The 15,193-nt window shown below is 43.4% G+C and overlaps 1 protein-coding gene across 1 annotated transcript in view; it reads right to left on the bottom strand.

Moving 5' to 3' along the window:
* EIF2S3 (eukaryotic translation initiation factor 2 subunit gamma) overlaps positions 1 to 15,193 on the bottom strand; it is a 1,527,509-nt gene that overhangs the window by 804,745 nt on the left and 707,571 nt on the right. Inside the window, exon 6 of the mRNA XM_044071831.1 lies at positions 5,377 to 5,535. Coding sequence (XP_043927766.1) covers positions 5,377 to 5,535 — 159 coding nt within the window. The remainder of the gene's footprint in view (positions 1 to 5,376; positions 5,536 to 15,193) is intronic.

The following is a 15,193-nucleotide window of genomic DNA, read 5'->3' as shown; positions in this document are numbered from 1 at the left end:
GAAGAAATGTTCCCTCATTGAATGAAGAGTTTCCCCAAATGAAAATTCCTCTGGGGGAGAGGCAGAGGGAATGGAGTCTTCTGCATCCGAATCCTCATAAGGTGAGTATGGACCTTCCTGATGGTCAGGTAAATCTGATCCATCCGAGGAGTAGTCAGAGGAAACAGGTTCAGGGGGTTCAGTCCTAGGCCTTTTTTCAGGAGGGGGTTGTGAGGCCCTAGGTTGGGGTCCCCTGATTAAAGAAATTAGGTCCTCAGCAAGGCTGAGAATCTGAGAACTTGAGGAAGGTCTGTGAGGAGCTTTTGTAGGTAAGGCCTTGGAAAGCTTAGCTGTTTTAGCCCTGGAGAAGGCCTTAATAGACATAGAAGCAGGGGGTCTAGCTGCCCCACGTGCAGAAGTAGAAATGCCCAACGGGATGGTGTCGGACAAATCTTGAGTGCCTGCTTCTTCGGTTGGAATTTCTGTAGCAGACTCAGCTGAGGCCTCGGTTGTCGGAGGCATGCTAGCGGCCGAAGGGAGGACCGAGGACTCTGTTTCAGCCGAAACCGAGACACTCGCGGTAGGCCTAACCGTGGTTTCAGTCGAAACTGCGGGCTGCGAGTGTCGGTCCTTTTCCTTGCGTTTTTTAGCTAAATGTGTAGTCGGAGTCTCCGACGGCATTTTATATGCAAAGGCTGGACCAAAAAACTCTTCTGCAAACTCCGACCGACGTCTAAGTGTCCGTCGGTTGAAGGAGGCACAGGCTAAACAAGATGATACGTCGTGGTCTGGGTCTAAGCAAGGAAGGCAATAAGAGTGGAAATCCTTATGAGGTATTTGTTTCCCACAAGTTAAACAATTATTTATTTTGTCTGACATCAGCTGAGGCAAGAAAGAGTCCCCAACGGGGTACTTAGCTTTTTAGAAGTATCTGACCGACCGGCACTTGCGAACAGCTTCTGCTTCGGGCACCGCGCGGCAAGAAAGACTGAGGAAAATGGCGTCGGCTGATGCCTTTATACCCCAGGAGCTATGACGTCGGGTTAAGTGCGACATCAGCCGAGGCCAGACCCAGACTTTGGAATCGGGCCGACCGAGGGGCTGCCTGGGGCAGGACAACCCATATGTTATGACTGCAGATGCATCCATGAAGGACATCTGCAGGCAGTGACACATCTTCCAAACATGACAGCACTAGAGGAATGTGTGAAAGTTCTGGAAATTCGATCTGTAAAAGTTCATAGTATTTTTGAGCGACTGAAAAACCTCAGTGTTCTCCCATGGAAAAATGCCAAATTCTGGAGGTTGTTTCAAAGAAAGTGAAACTCCTGCAGAGATAATCAGATGCTGTGCTCTCCTGCGAGTCTGAATCAGAAATCTGAGGAGAAAACCCTGCACTTGTCTCTTCATCTTCCTGTTCAGATTCAATGACTTGAATCTCTTCAGGAAAAAGCCATCTCAATGTCTTACCATAAACCACCTTGCAAGAAGGGTCAATAGCCTGAATTAAAACCCTGAGCCAGATCTAGTAAACCACTCCAATCTAGAGAAATTTCATGGGGAGCAATACAGGTTTAATTTCTGGTTTCTATTTGACAGGAAAAATGTGGCCAACAGTATTAATGCAACAGCTGCTTCCCCAGGAACATGCACAACATTCTGACTAAACAAGGAAGCCTGGCTTGTTCCCTCTCGTAAGACCAACAAGAATGGTTCTTTCTTGCCCACTGATGGAACCTCCAACAGGCACAGAGGATGTGGCTAACCCCCATCTATAACGGCTGTAGGTGTTACACCACAGACATCCCAAGTAAAAGGGTCTGAGTAACAAGCTTTGGCCACAGAAGAGTCGCACACCTGCAGCTGAAGCAAACTGCTAGCCTGCTGTAGTAGCAAAAGGTGTTTAACTTTTTCTGTGTGTATCCGGAAGAAGGACCTACCCATGGGACCAGTAGTTTGTTCCATGGTCAAGCAAAAAATGGTGCCCATTTCCTGGGCAAAAGCAGCAACATTAACAGGCAAATTGTTGAAAGTCGCATTTTTCTCAGATAAATACAGTAGAGAGTACAAAAAGTGCAGTCCCATTTTTAAAGTACAGTTAAGTCTTGTGACAGTCTGTTAAAAATACAGTCAATCGTCGATTAAAAAAAGCTTTCCAAAGCAGGAAAAATACATTTCATTTTTTTTTATGCAGAAGGTTTCACCCCAAAGGGAACTTATCTACACCAAAAATGCACAGGACAAGAAGACCGTTGATCCTCAAGTCTGCAAAGGAGCCCTCTCCAACAGCAGGGAAGCTTGAAAGGTCTTGTCACTCAAATTTTAGTCTAGACAGCTCAGCACACGATGACTAATGGTTTGAGCACATGGAAGGTGCCCTGAAGCCGAGAAACAGGCCGGCTGTTCCCTCCTTGACAGAATATAACCCATACAGCCAGGAATGCTACAGCAATGATAAATATGATGAACATACAACTGCTACAAGCAGAAATTCCCGCAAGAATTACATGACCACTGATAGAAATAAAATATTAACATTTTTTTAAACAAAAGTAGAAACAGAATACTAAATCTAATACTAAAATGAGAAAGGGGTCTCCAAGTGAGGATTACCTGAGCAATAATCTAGAAAAATCAGCTCTGGATACTGTGAAGAGTCAAGAGGACTTTCTTTTTATGGCAGAAAGACTGAATACTCCGTGACAGGTAAAGGCTTCCCTCTTAGAATATGTTCAGCCAATCAGCTGTTACAAGAAGAGGGAGAGAAAGCAGAGCTTTTGAAACCTAGCCAGAAATGAGTAACCTTGGTAGATAACCTAAAATGCCACTGAGGTAGAATGAATGTCTAACATCATGTTTTTGGGACTGTAAGGAGTTGGCAGATTTTAAAAACTCATTAAAGAGTCCTTTGTCAGAAATGTCTGGGGACCAAATTGCTCAACTAAGGAAATTATTCTTTTAAGCTGGGACAGAGAATCAGAACTGCCTAGACAAAAGGCCTTGATAAGTTTAATAGTACTGGCTTCCGAAAAGCAATTACTATAAAATGAAAATCCAAACCAAATGTAACTTAAGTACTGGATATCATAAAGGAGATGAAAGAACTGGAGTAGAGATCTTCAGAAAAGGTTAAAAAAAGAGCACATTACATAGAGATGGAATTTGTGGGAACAACAGAGGCAGAACAATTCTCAGGAAGAGGAGTAAGGTTTAAGGGCTGTCAGGGACTGAGCAATTTATGCAATGCTGGAGTGGACAGGTGGTTAAAAACAAAACATGCATATCGCATAAAAACTATGAGAATATTACTGTGGCTTGTTCTTTTCTATTCACGCATGTATACATATGCTGTTTCAATTGTGATTTTATAAACATGAAAAAAATGGCACTCAAATCAGAAAAAGTCCCTTTACAGGTTACTAAATAAAAGAAAATAAGCAGATGTTAAAGTAAAACGAAGTCACAGACTATGTGAATTTGAAGGCAGTGAATAAATATCCTAGAATACACCTTTGACCTGCAGACACTGTATTTAAAGCTTGTCTAGCGTCTAGAACTTTCAGAAAAAAGGACCATTTACAGCTTCCTAAAGATTCGTATGCCAGAAACATTGAACTTGCACTTTCATGCATGTTAAACTGGATTTATCTGCCTTGTGAAACCAGAAACTGGTGCCTCCACAATGCAAAATATGAAGGGACAAAAATGCTTAGTTTTGGTGAAAAGTCAAAGATGGGTCAAGCTGTATTCTACTGTACAATTGAGCAATGCGAGTAAACTGCTTGCATTTCACACTTTTTGGGAGGGGAGAGAAAAGATTCTGCAAAAATTGGGGGCCATGGTTCTGCTCCACTATCAAGGAACTTCATTCCTCTGATGATTCCATCCATTTATAGTAAAAAGTGATTCAAGGTTTTCTAAGACGCTGTTTGCAGAGCTCTGTCTCACACGATTTATATGGGCACGTGGTTTACAACATGCATCACTGATATAACTTGGTTGGTGCATGCGTTTTTCCTTTTAGGTTCTCTCTACCACTGAGCTTCCCAGCTTAAGCCTATCTGCTCCCTTTTACAAGATGTAGGAGAATAGCAGAAGTGGGTGTGTGTTTGGGGGGGGGGGTCCACTACATAGGCAGCCATATGTATTATGTCTTCAATGACAAGGACATTTTTCTTCTAGCCCTAATTTCACACTTAGGTGGAGGACTGAGCTATCCACATCACCAGAGGACTAAAATAAGGCAGTGGCTCAGTGAGCCAAAAACATACCTTCAGAACATACACCTGCAACACCTTCCTCCTTAGAGGGACTTTGTGCACTTTCTGTTCCAACAAGTCTTCTCCCCAGGAAAGACACATGCTCGTCCTCTTTCCAGCTGTCAAACATCCACACTGCTAATCAAACCTGGGGTCACCTGGGCCATAGTCATGGCTTTATCCCTTTGCGACACGAGTTATAGTGCATAACATCTGTGAATTGGTTTCAGAGATGAATATTCAGAATGAAGAGATATTATGCTGTGAAAACTAAACGTGTACAGTGGTCTGCAGCAAAAGAAAATAAAGCCTCACCTAAGAAACCTCATCCTTCTGCTGAAGCGAATAGCATTTCAGTCTGGAGTTCACTATGTAGATGCTAAAATTCTTCTTCTCATAAAAAGTGGTTTTGTTGTTTTCCTTTACTACTGTTTGAATATGTAGCACATGTGCATGAGGTCTATTACTCTGCCAAAACTGCAAGGACCACAATCCATTACCGTCATCTTACTTTACCTGTGCTAGACCTCAAGTTTTTTTGTACCTCCTGTACCTGTTGGATGTACTGAATCCTCTCTCTCAAGTTTTACTCCATCCTTAAGCAATATATATTGGGCAGCTGTGGGTTCAGGTTGGTAATACTGCACAATGACCACATAGTTAAAAGCAGCCAAATTTCTTCTGCTTCCATTACAATAAGGCATGTTCTAGGATTAAGATCAGCACAGGGAAAACAAAGAAAGAACTAGAGAGAGTGGGGGCATGTGCATTTCCCTGGACCTAATGTACGACACCATGGCATGTGTCAGTGGGAGGGCATGTACAGCAACTCCAACGCACTGCACCTAGAGACAAAAGAAATCACTCCCAAGGACAGCCCAGCAGCTTCCTATGAAGTAAAATGTTCATGTTACCAAAATATATGGAGTCAACAAAAGCCTACCAGGATGATAATTTGTTTATAAAATAATTTACTTAACCTTCTTGAACAGAAGAGCCAAGGAAGAATGCAGAGCTAATAGTGTAGCAAATGTAGCAAATGTCCTGCTGTCTAAATATATATGGATATATATATATATATATATATTTTTTATTTTTAGAAAAGAGGACTGACATATGTTATGGAGTACATACATACCTTGTACGAAAGCAATTATCTGTTCATACTGCTCTTTGGCTTGGCTTTCCTTTACTAGATCAATCTTATTTTGTAGAATTAAAATATGTTTTAATTTCATTATTTCAATTGCAGCCAGATGTTCAGATGTCTGAGGCTGAGGGCATGATTCATTTCCGGCTGAAAAAAAAAAAAAGAAAATTTATGCTGCACAACTCTGTAATAAAATAGTAAGAAAACAAAAGCAACCTGAAATATAAAATATCTAATTATCCTAAAACCGTGAAACAGGTCAACAATCCAATTCATGAAACACTGAAGACAAAAGTACAGTTTTGTACCTACCATAAATGTAGATGTTAGAGTGTTCACACTGCTTCAGTCATTACACTTGGGTTATCCTGCCGTCAGGCGGTCCCGCAGTCGGACAGAATTCCAAAGTCTTGGTCCGGCGTCAGTTGCTGTCGCTTCTTCCCTGACGTTAGTGCGCCAGGGGTATAAAAGATGCATCCGACGCCATTTTCTTCAGTTTTTCTTGCCCCAGATGTCAGGTGCCCCCAGGAAGGTAGGCAATACGTATTGCTAATAAAAAATATACATATAAAATAAAAACAATACCTTCAGTTACAAGCAAATACACCAAAAAGGTTGTATAGGATAGAAAGGTATAGACAAGTCCAGCTAGATCAGAGGGGATGGAGGGAGGGTAACCTGGACTGCAGCAGAGTGAACACTCGAACATCTACATTTATGGTAGGTACAAAACTGTACTATGTTCATCGTGTTACACTGCTGCAGTCATTACACTTGGGTAGAATCCCAAAGCTAAGGATGGGTGGCTGGTCTATAAGAGAGTTAGGATTGGCTATGAAGACCTGCAGAACTGCAGTGGCAAATCCTGCTCTGGATTTAGAGTAAAGAGGCAAGTGGTAATGCTTGGTAAAGGTGGGCACTGAACTCCAAGTTGCAGCCTCCAAAATTTCCTTGGTAGGTACTCCTCTGAGAAAGGCTGTTGAAGTGGCTGTTGCACTGGTGGAATGTGGCCTAATGTTATTAGGGACAGATTTCCCATGCTGTGTGTAGCAGTAACAAATACAGTGTCCTATCCATTTGGAGATAGTCTGCTTAGAGATAGCCTTGCCCTGTGATCCTGCAGCATATGCTACAAACAGTTGCTCAGTTTTCCTGAAAGCTTTAGTTTTGTTCAAGTAGAAGCGTAGCTGCCTGTGTAATCCAAAGAGTGCAGAAGTTTCTCCCCTTTATTCTGGGGGTTTGGATAAAAAGTTGGCAAATGGATGGTTTGGTTAAGAGCCACACTAGATACCACCTTTGGCATAAAGGTAGGGTTTTGTTCTTAAAGAAACCCTGTCCTGATGAAAAATTATAAAAGGTTCCACTGCCATTAATGCCTGTAGCTCTGAGACTCTTCGTGCTGAAGTTACTGCCAGGAGCAGAGCGGTTTTCCATGATAAAAATTTTAGATCGGATGTATTGGCTGGCTCAAAAGGTGGCAGGGTCAGTTTTTCCAAAACGAAATTGAGGTCCCACGCTGGTGTTGGTGCTCTCCGGGGCGGTCTTATGTTTTTAGCCCCTCTGAGGTACTGCTTTAGCAAGGGATGAGAGAATAAAGGAGGATCTGTTGTGATGTGCTGAAATGGCAGAGGCATGGATCTTAACTGATGAGAAGGATAGGCCTTTGTCCAGCATCTCAGTTAAGTATTGTAAAATCTGAGGAATGTTTGGGACAAGAGGGTCAAGGCTTTGAGCCTGGTTCCAGGTGCAGAATCTCTTCCATTTTTCTGAGTAAGCTTTCCTGGTGCTAGGCCTGCTGGCCTCCAAAATGACATCCATAACAGCTTTAGAAAGAGGTGTTGCCTGTTTGACTAATGAATCTGCCATGCAGCCAGGTTTAGGGTTTTGAGCTGACCGTGCAGGATCTGATTGTTTTGTTGAGTCAGAAGGTGTGGAATTGGACGCAAATTTCATGGTGGGCCTTGAGCTACGTTCTTTAAGGTAGCTGGTGTCAGGGGCTACGAAAGCGCCTCAATGAGAACTGGTGAACTGGCCTAGAAGAGGTTTCGTCGTCGATTTTGGACCTCGGATGCCTGTCTTTATCCTTGTCTTTGCGTTTTTTCAGAATTGCGGTCGTCTGTTGATCCGACGGCATAGTATAATTGAACCTTCGGCCAAAGTAGTGCAAAGCAAAATCAAAACGTCGTTTTAAAGTGCGTTTGTTAAATCTAGCACAAAACCGGCAACTAGTGACGTCGTGATCAGGGCCTAGTCATGGAATACAGTAAGAGTGGAAGTCCTTATGGGGTATTTGCTTCCCACAAGAAATACAATTATTAACTTTTCTGACATCGGTCAGAGGCAAGAAAAAAAGTTTCCCCAACGGGGTACTTAGCTTTACTGAAGACTTCGGATCTGCAATTAGACTTCTAAAATCTCAGGAGTCGGCCGACTGGCACTTGCGAACTGCTTCTGCTTCGGGTACCGCGCAGCAAGAAAGACTGAAGAAAATGGCGTCGAATGCATCTTATATAGCCCTGGCGCACTGACGTCAGGGAAGAAGTGACAGCAACCAACGCCGGACCAAGACTTTGGAACTCTGGCCGACTGCGGGACCGCCTGACGGCAGGATAACCCAAGTGTAATGACTGCAGCAGTGTAACACGAACATCCGTTAAATCTATACTTGCTAAAATAAAAAAAAAAATCAATGTAAAATTACTAGGCTAGACAAGTCTTCATGAGACTCTGGCACTGCATTGAGTCTTTTACTAAAAAACAGCTCCATAATATATAATATATAACTATATATGCAAAGAACAGCAACTCCTCTGCCACTCAAACTGCAGTGGTCTCATGACCCAGCTGTGTCTGTCAATCAACCATTCTGGGATAGACGCAGCATATTATCTGACTAATTCACAGCACTAAAGCATATTTTACTGAATGTCAGACACAACATTACAGTTGGGCTCTGCCATCAGTTGAAGATAACAGCATATAGACCAACTGCCTCTCTCACAGGAAATATGAATATTCAAGTCATGACATACTAAGCCCAAGATACACCACCCACTGAAGTCACAGCTTCTTACTGCATCTATTTCCATTCTCAGTCCCTAACTAGATGCTTTATCATCAACCTCCACAGAACAAATCACTAAGTCACCAACACTAAACCAACACACCTCCAAGACAAAAAAAAAAAAAATCAATCCAATGGAAAAGTGGGCAGGAACTCCAAAGGAATGTGGTCCAACATAGTACACCTGAGTAAGGTACTTAATATAGTCAGGCATCAAGAAGAAAAATCACCAATGGTAAATCTTAATATTTCGTTTTTTCCACGTGGATTGCGAGTCCTGTACAGTTTTACAGTAATCTCCATTTTCCTTGTGGGGACCAATGCTGGCCATTTACCAGTAAAGATGTTCATAAGGCAACATGAAAATCCCATATACATGCAGCATTTTCATGCAAACAATAGTTTCTCAGGTGAAGAAGTCCCAGAGAAAAGTGTGCTTGTACCAAGCAAATATCTAGTGCCGAGACTAGTAAAGGGTACATGCAAATATCCAGTAAAAATGAAAACTGCTCTATCCAAATGCAACCATGAATCACACACACACCATTCCCCAAACAGGGGCAGGGACATATCAGTTACTTTTATTCAGAGCTCTCAAACCCTCAAGCTCCAAAATGTGGAACACTACCTCACATCATGTGAGACAAATAAGCAAAATGTGGAACACTTACAAACTAGAAGCCCACAGGATGGTTAAAAAGTGTTACTTAAGAGTTACAAAATTAACACTGAATACATGGCAGACCCTTTCAATGTGGAGCTGAGAGTTACAGAGACTTAAAATGAGGAATGCTCCACAGAGGTACACAAGAGAAGTGGCCTCTTCTCAAAGAAAGAGGTGCAAAATCTTACCATAACCACAGATATCCTTCTCCTCACTGCTGCAGTATTCTTTACTTGAGGGATATCCCCACCAGAAGGTGCTCGAAGTCAGCCTGTACACAAGTCTTTGGCCACTTTAAGGTATGTGATATGTCTGACGACAGCTGCAGACAGATGCAGGCCGTAAGATAGATGTACACATCTACGATTCTCAGAACTGAATGCCCCAGGAGGAAAGTCAGATTAAGTATATGAGTGGTCAAGACATCTAGGAAAGAGACCAGTGGGGAAGGCGGGAGGGATAGAATACTGCATATCAGTGAAGAGAAGGACATCTATGGTTATGTTAAGATTTTCACAACCTTTCTATGTCCTTCTCTTCATTTTCTGCAGTATTCTTTACCCGACGCAGAATACCAAAGCACAAGAGAAGGGAGGAGGAAGGAGCAAAGGAACTCTCTATAAAGCCATGTAAAATGTCTTTAGCAAAACTAGTTCTAGCTCTAGAGATGGTATTCAACTTGTAATGTTTGGTAAAGGTATGAACAGTGGACCAGGTGTCAACTTCCAGATTGGCACTGTTATCCAATCCTTTGAAGAATTCCCTTGATGAAGCCATAGCTCTAGTAGAATGCGCTTTCACAGGTGCAGCAAGATCATACTCTTGGCGAGTGTAGCAAAAAAAGATAGCTTTAGAAAACCAAAAAGAGATGCTCTGCTTGGATGCAGAAAGACCCAGAGCCCTGTGGTGAAAATTAACAAAAAAATTTTCAGATTGAGGGCTTTTGTCTTGTCTAGGTAATATCTCAGTTGTCTGTGAACATCAAGGGAGTGCAGAATATCTCTCACTGTGATTCTGTGGAGAGGGGCGGAAGGTTGGTTGTTGAATAGATTGGTTAAGGGATAGATCGTTACCCACCTTGGACATAAAGAAAGGGTTAGTTCTCAATGATACCCTATCTTTACGTAAGACCAAGAAGGTGGGAACAGCCATCAGGGCTTGGAGTTCTGAGACCCTTCTAGCTGAGGTCAGGACTACTAGCAAGACAATTTTCCACGAGCAGTGTTTGAGGGAGGCAGAAACTGTGGGTTAAAATGGGGGCAATATAAATTTCTCCAGAACAAAATTAAGGACCCAAGGAGGAGGAATAGGTTTTCCTGGGAGGCCTCAGAAACTGTTCTACCTCAAACCTGGATGTCAGAGGAGGGGATAAATGCAGAAAAGCAGAGATAGCTGATGTGACCTTTAACTGACTGATACGCCAGATCACCTGAAAGCAGTTTACACAAATATTCCAGAACCAGTGGTATTCCCACTGCCAGTTGGTCTTGGTTTTTAGAGAGATACCATAGTGAAAATCTTTTCCATTTGGAAAAATAAGACTTTCTAGTGTTGGGCTTTCTGGCCTCCTGCAAAACACCCTGAGCACGTCCTCAGAGAAAAGGTGTCTAAAGGGAATTATATTCTTCTCAACCACAGTGTTAGCTGTAGTGTTAACAGGTGTGGATGTACAAGGGATCCTCCGTTCTGAGTGAGGAGGTCCACTCTGTGGGGTAACTTCTTGTAATGGCCCTTGGCTAATTGCAGGAGAGGAACCAATGTTCTCTTGGCCAAAAGGGAGTCACCAGCAAGACTTTTGGTTGATCCTGCCTGATTTTGAGCAGGACCTTTGGTATTAGAGGAACAGGAGGAAATCCGTACAGGAGCATCCTCTTCCATGAGAAGGAGAGGGCGTCCACTTTCCAAGCCAGAGAACTTGGGACTCTGGCACAGAAATTTGGAAGTTGTGTGTTCATGGGGGAGGCAAAGAAATATGTGTGTGGAGTACCCCATTGGTGGACTATGTCCAGGAACATATCCCTGTGAAGCATCCATTCGCGAGACTGGGTCCAGGTCCTGCTCAGAGAGTCTTCCACAAGGTTCCTGTTGGAAGGAATGTACACGGCCTGGATTATCACATTGTTTGATCAGGAATTCCCATACTAGGACAGCCAGTACACACAGGAGGTAGGATCTGGTCCTGCCTTGCTTGTTCACATACCAGAGTACAGTCATTTAATCAGTAAACAGTTTTCATGCACCTGGGCAAAGGAAGGAATTTAAGCTTTGTAAGGCTAGCAGCTTACATCACTGGGTTCCTTTTTCTATAACAAGGAACACTTCTTTGGACTGTAAATTTGCCCAGGGCCGCACCCCAGCCAGTGTCTGATGCTTCTGTATAAAGTTTTTGGACTGGGTCTAGGGGATGTAGAGGTAAGCCCTGGGTTTAGTTGTACCTCCTGGATCCACAAGAGAAGTTCCCGCTTCAGGCATGGGATGAGGGGAATAAGGTAATCTAGTGAATGAGTCTTGGATCCAAACAGATCTGAGGAATCATTGGAATTTCTTCACGTGTAGCCTTACCAGGGGTACCATGAGTATGGTTGAGGCCATAAAATCTTAGTACCCTGAGGAATTCCCTGGTCTGTGATGTGGTTTAATGGGAAAAGAGATCAAAAGAAGGCCTGAAGGTCCTCTACCTTTTAGGGTGGTAGAAACACTTTCATTACATCAGTTTGGATTCCGCAGCCCAGAAAGGTGTTGTCTTGGGATGGGGTGAAGGTTGATTTTCTGAAGTTTATTGTGAACCCCCATATTTCACAGGAGGGTTCTGTTGAAGAACCTGAGGATTTGGGGAGTATAAAAGCAGTTTGTCTAAGTATGAGAAAATCTGAAAACCCACAAGCCTACAGTGAGAGCAATCACTGGAGCCAAAAATTTTGTGAAAACTCTTGAGGCTGCAGAGAGGCCAACATACAATGCAGAAAACTGAAAATGCCATGAATGGACAGAAAACAAAAATTTCCTGTACTTGGGGTGAATGGGGATGTGGAGAAGGGCATCTTATGTACAGAAAGACCATGAATCCCTGTGGGAGAAATGGAGGCAAAAGGCCTTGTAGAATTGGCATTCTGAAGGCTGGCACCTTTAAGAAAATGTTGAGTTGAGATAAGTCTATGATTAGTCACCAGGGGCCATCCTTTCTGGGCACTAGGAACTTTCTTGAATAAAATCCTTTTCCTCTGCCGGTATAGGGGGCTCTCTGAATGGAGCCCTGTTGCCACAAATCCGAAAGCAGGTCTGGGAAGAGATGAAGCTGTCCTCTAGGTGAGTTCTAGGGAGTATTTAGTCACGTGTCAGGTAGTTGATGGCTCTGAAAGCCAGAGTGGCTGAAGTGTACGCCTTTTTCCCCTAACCTTTCCAGAGTTCTACTTTCCTTGTCCAATGGGAGTAGTGAGCATCCTAGAAGGCTTGTCAGTAGCAACAGAGATGACTGCTGGGTTTGCAGCCCACGAAGAAATTGGCAGCCCTCAGGGACTTTTTAGACATGGTTTGGCTTTTTGGGCGCTGAAGCCTAAGAGTCTGAGTTATGCCTGGTGGAAAGCATCCAAAAGCATCCAAAAAGGCTGGATTGTACTGCTGACACCTCAAAAGAGCTGGGAAGGTCCAATTGTAAGAGTGGATAATACCTCTTCTGGACATATCAGATTTGGGGAAGAATCCCACTTAAAATGTTCTTGCATTTTCAGGATGGCTTCCCCGAAGGACAATTCCTTCACAGGAGAGTCTGCTCCTCAGGGGAGATGTATTCCTGAGGGGAGGAGATTTGACTAGAGTAGTTTAAAGATGCTTCATCAGAAGAGGATTCACCTGAAGAGTATGGCTCCCTAACCATTTTCTAGAAAGTCTGAGAGGTAAGGCTGCTTAAGAGTCATGAAGGCCTGAAAAAAGACCCAAAGAAGGCCTGCCAATCTGTAGAAGCCTCTTGTGCAGTGGAGACATGCGTGGTGTTCTGTCTTTTCTATGCTGGAGAGACCATCTTTTGTAACATCAGGGGTCCAGATGAGTGCCTAAGTTCAAAGGTTTCAGGCTGGTGCGGAATGGTAGCTCAAGGCATTCAAGGCTGGGTTCGCCTTCAACATCCAGATTGGATGTCTGTTCCACCTCTTCAGACATGCTTGCGGCAGAAGTCAAGGTGACCCCAGAATTGGGTTTGGACTAAAGCTCCATACCTAGAAACAGTTGTGCCTCCGGGTCGATGAGCACCTCGAGAGACAATTCGGATGGGTGAGGTGCAGCGGAAGGCTAGGCAGAGGTTTCTTAGCCTTATGCTTCGGTGGCTCGGCTTTGGGCCTCTACGAACCATTCATGCACCTAGTTAATTTTAGCCGTTGGTTTCTGAATACAAAGCTAGTGATGAAAGCATACTCTTAAGGGTCTTGGGAACAAACTGGCAAATACTGCACAACTTACGGTCATGGTTGCGGCCTATGCAAAATAAAGTCACTGGATGTGGCTGTCCTTATGTGGAATTTGTCTTTCACGCTAGCACTTGCCCCTCCTGGTTGACATAAAATTACAGCAAGAAGAGAGATTCCCCAATGGGGCACTTATCTAAAAGCAGAAGTCAGAAACACTGGAAACTGTACAACTGATGGTCGGAGCTGGCCTTCTGACTGGCAGCAGAAAAGTTCAGAGGATAGTACGTGCGCACATCCTTTTTATGGCCTATGTCCGTCTGCAGCCACCATCAGACATACCCCCACACACTATAGTGGCAAAATACTTCTGCATACAGGATGACGTTGGGTGCCTTCTGCTGGGGATATCCCCTCAAGTAAAGAATATTGGAGCAAGTGAATAGAAATACATTTTACTGATGCAGAAATATTTTGTATAAATGTGCTATCTTTTTCAGGAGTCAATGAAACAAGTAAACCATTACAAGCAATACTTGGATAATTATGGGAGGTGGACAGCTACAGGACACCTTGTAGCACAGCAGTATCGAAACCTGCCTTACTCAGACTGTGCTTCAAACTTTTAGTGATTTGTGAAGGTAAGGATAATACTCTATTCAGTACATTCTTAAGTATGTTGTAAAGAAACATTTCTGAAGTAAACGTCTGAATTTGATGCTGCTCTAGGAGAATGTACTCCTAGTGCCTTGTACAAGTTAACTGTATATAATCACAGTAAAAGTCAAAGCAGCAGCCAAGGCATTTTGAAAAAGTACAGTTTTGTACCTACCATAAATGTAGATGTCCGAGAGGAATGCATCTGCAGTCTTTACAAATGGGTTGTCCTGTAGTCAGGCAGCCCTTCGGTCGGCCGGATTCCAAAGTCTGGGTCTGGCTTCGGCTGGTGTCGCACTTCACCCGACGTCATTGCGGCAGTCATTCGGGTATAAAGGCATCAGCCGACGCCATTTTCCTCAGTGTTTCTTGCCCCAGATGCCAGGTGCCCTCTTGGATGGCTAAATTTGGATAAATGCCAATGTTTCCAAATAGTAGAGAGCAAACACACAAAATAAGCATGTATGTACATATATACAAACAAATACACCATAACAGATCCCCCCCAAGCTAGCTGAAGATTGGTAAGCACCCTAGGAGTACCTCAGAGGGGAAGGAGGGTGGGTAATCCTGACTGCAGATGCATTCCTCTCGGACATCTACATTTATGGTAGATACAAAACTGTACTATGTCCTTCAAGGATGCATCTGCAGTCTTTACAAATGGGTAGAATACCATAGCTAAACTAGGGGAGGAGGAAATGAGAATAGATTATGGTGTAGTCAGGATCCCTTGCAAAACAGCAGTGGCAAAACCAGCACGGGATCTAGAGTATAGAGGTAAGTTATAATGCTTGGCAAATGTATGCACGGAGGTCCAAGTAGCAGCCTCTATAATGTCCTTGGTAGCCACTCCTCGTAAGAAAGCTGTGGTAGTGGCTGTAGCCCTTGTGGAGTGAGGCCTGATGTTCTCTGGAGTTTTCTTTCCATGGTAGGAGTAACAAAATCTAATGCAATTTCCTATCCATTTGGAGATTGTCTGTTTAGAAATTGGTTTTCCATCCTTTCCTGTTGCATATGCTA

This window comes from Protopterus annectens, chromosome 5.part0 (genome assembly GCF_019279795.1).
Source record: "Protopterus annectens isolate FY-2018-M chromosome 5.part0, PAN1.0, whole genome shotgun sequence".
Taxonomy (NCBI): domain Eukaryota; kingdom Metazoa; phylum Chordata; order Ceratodontiformes; family Protopteridae; genus Protopterus; species Protopterus annectens.
The sequence above is the reverse complement of the archived record's forward strand: the minus strand, read 5'-3'. Positions and strand labels throughout refer to the sequence as shown.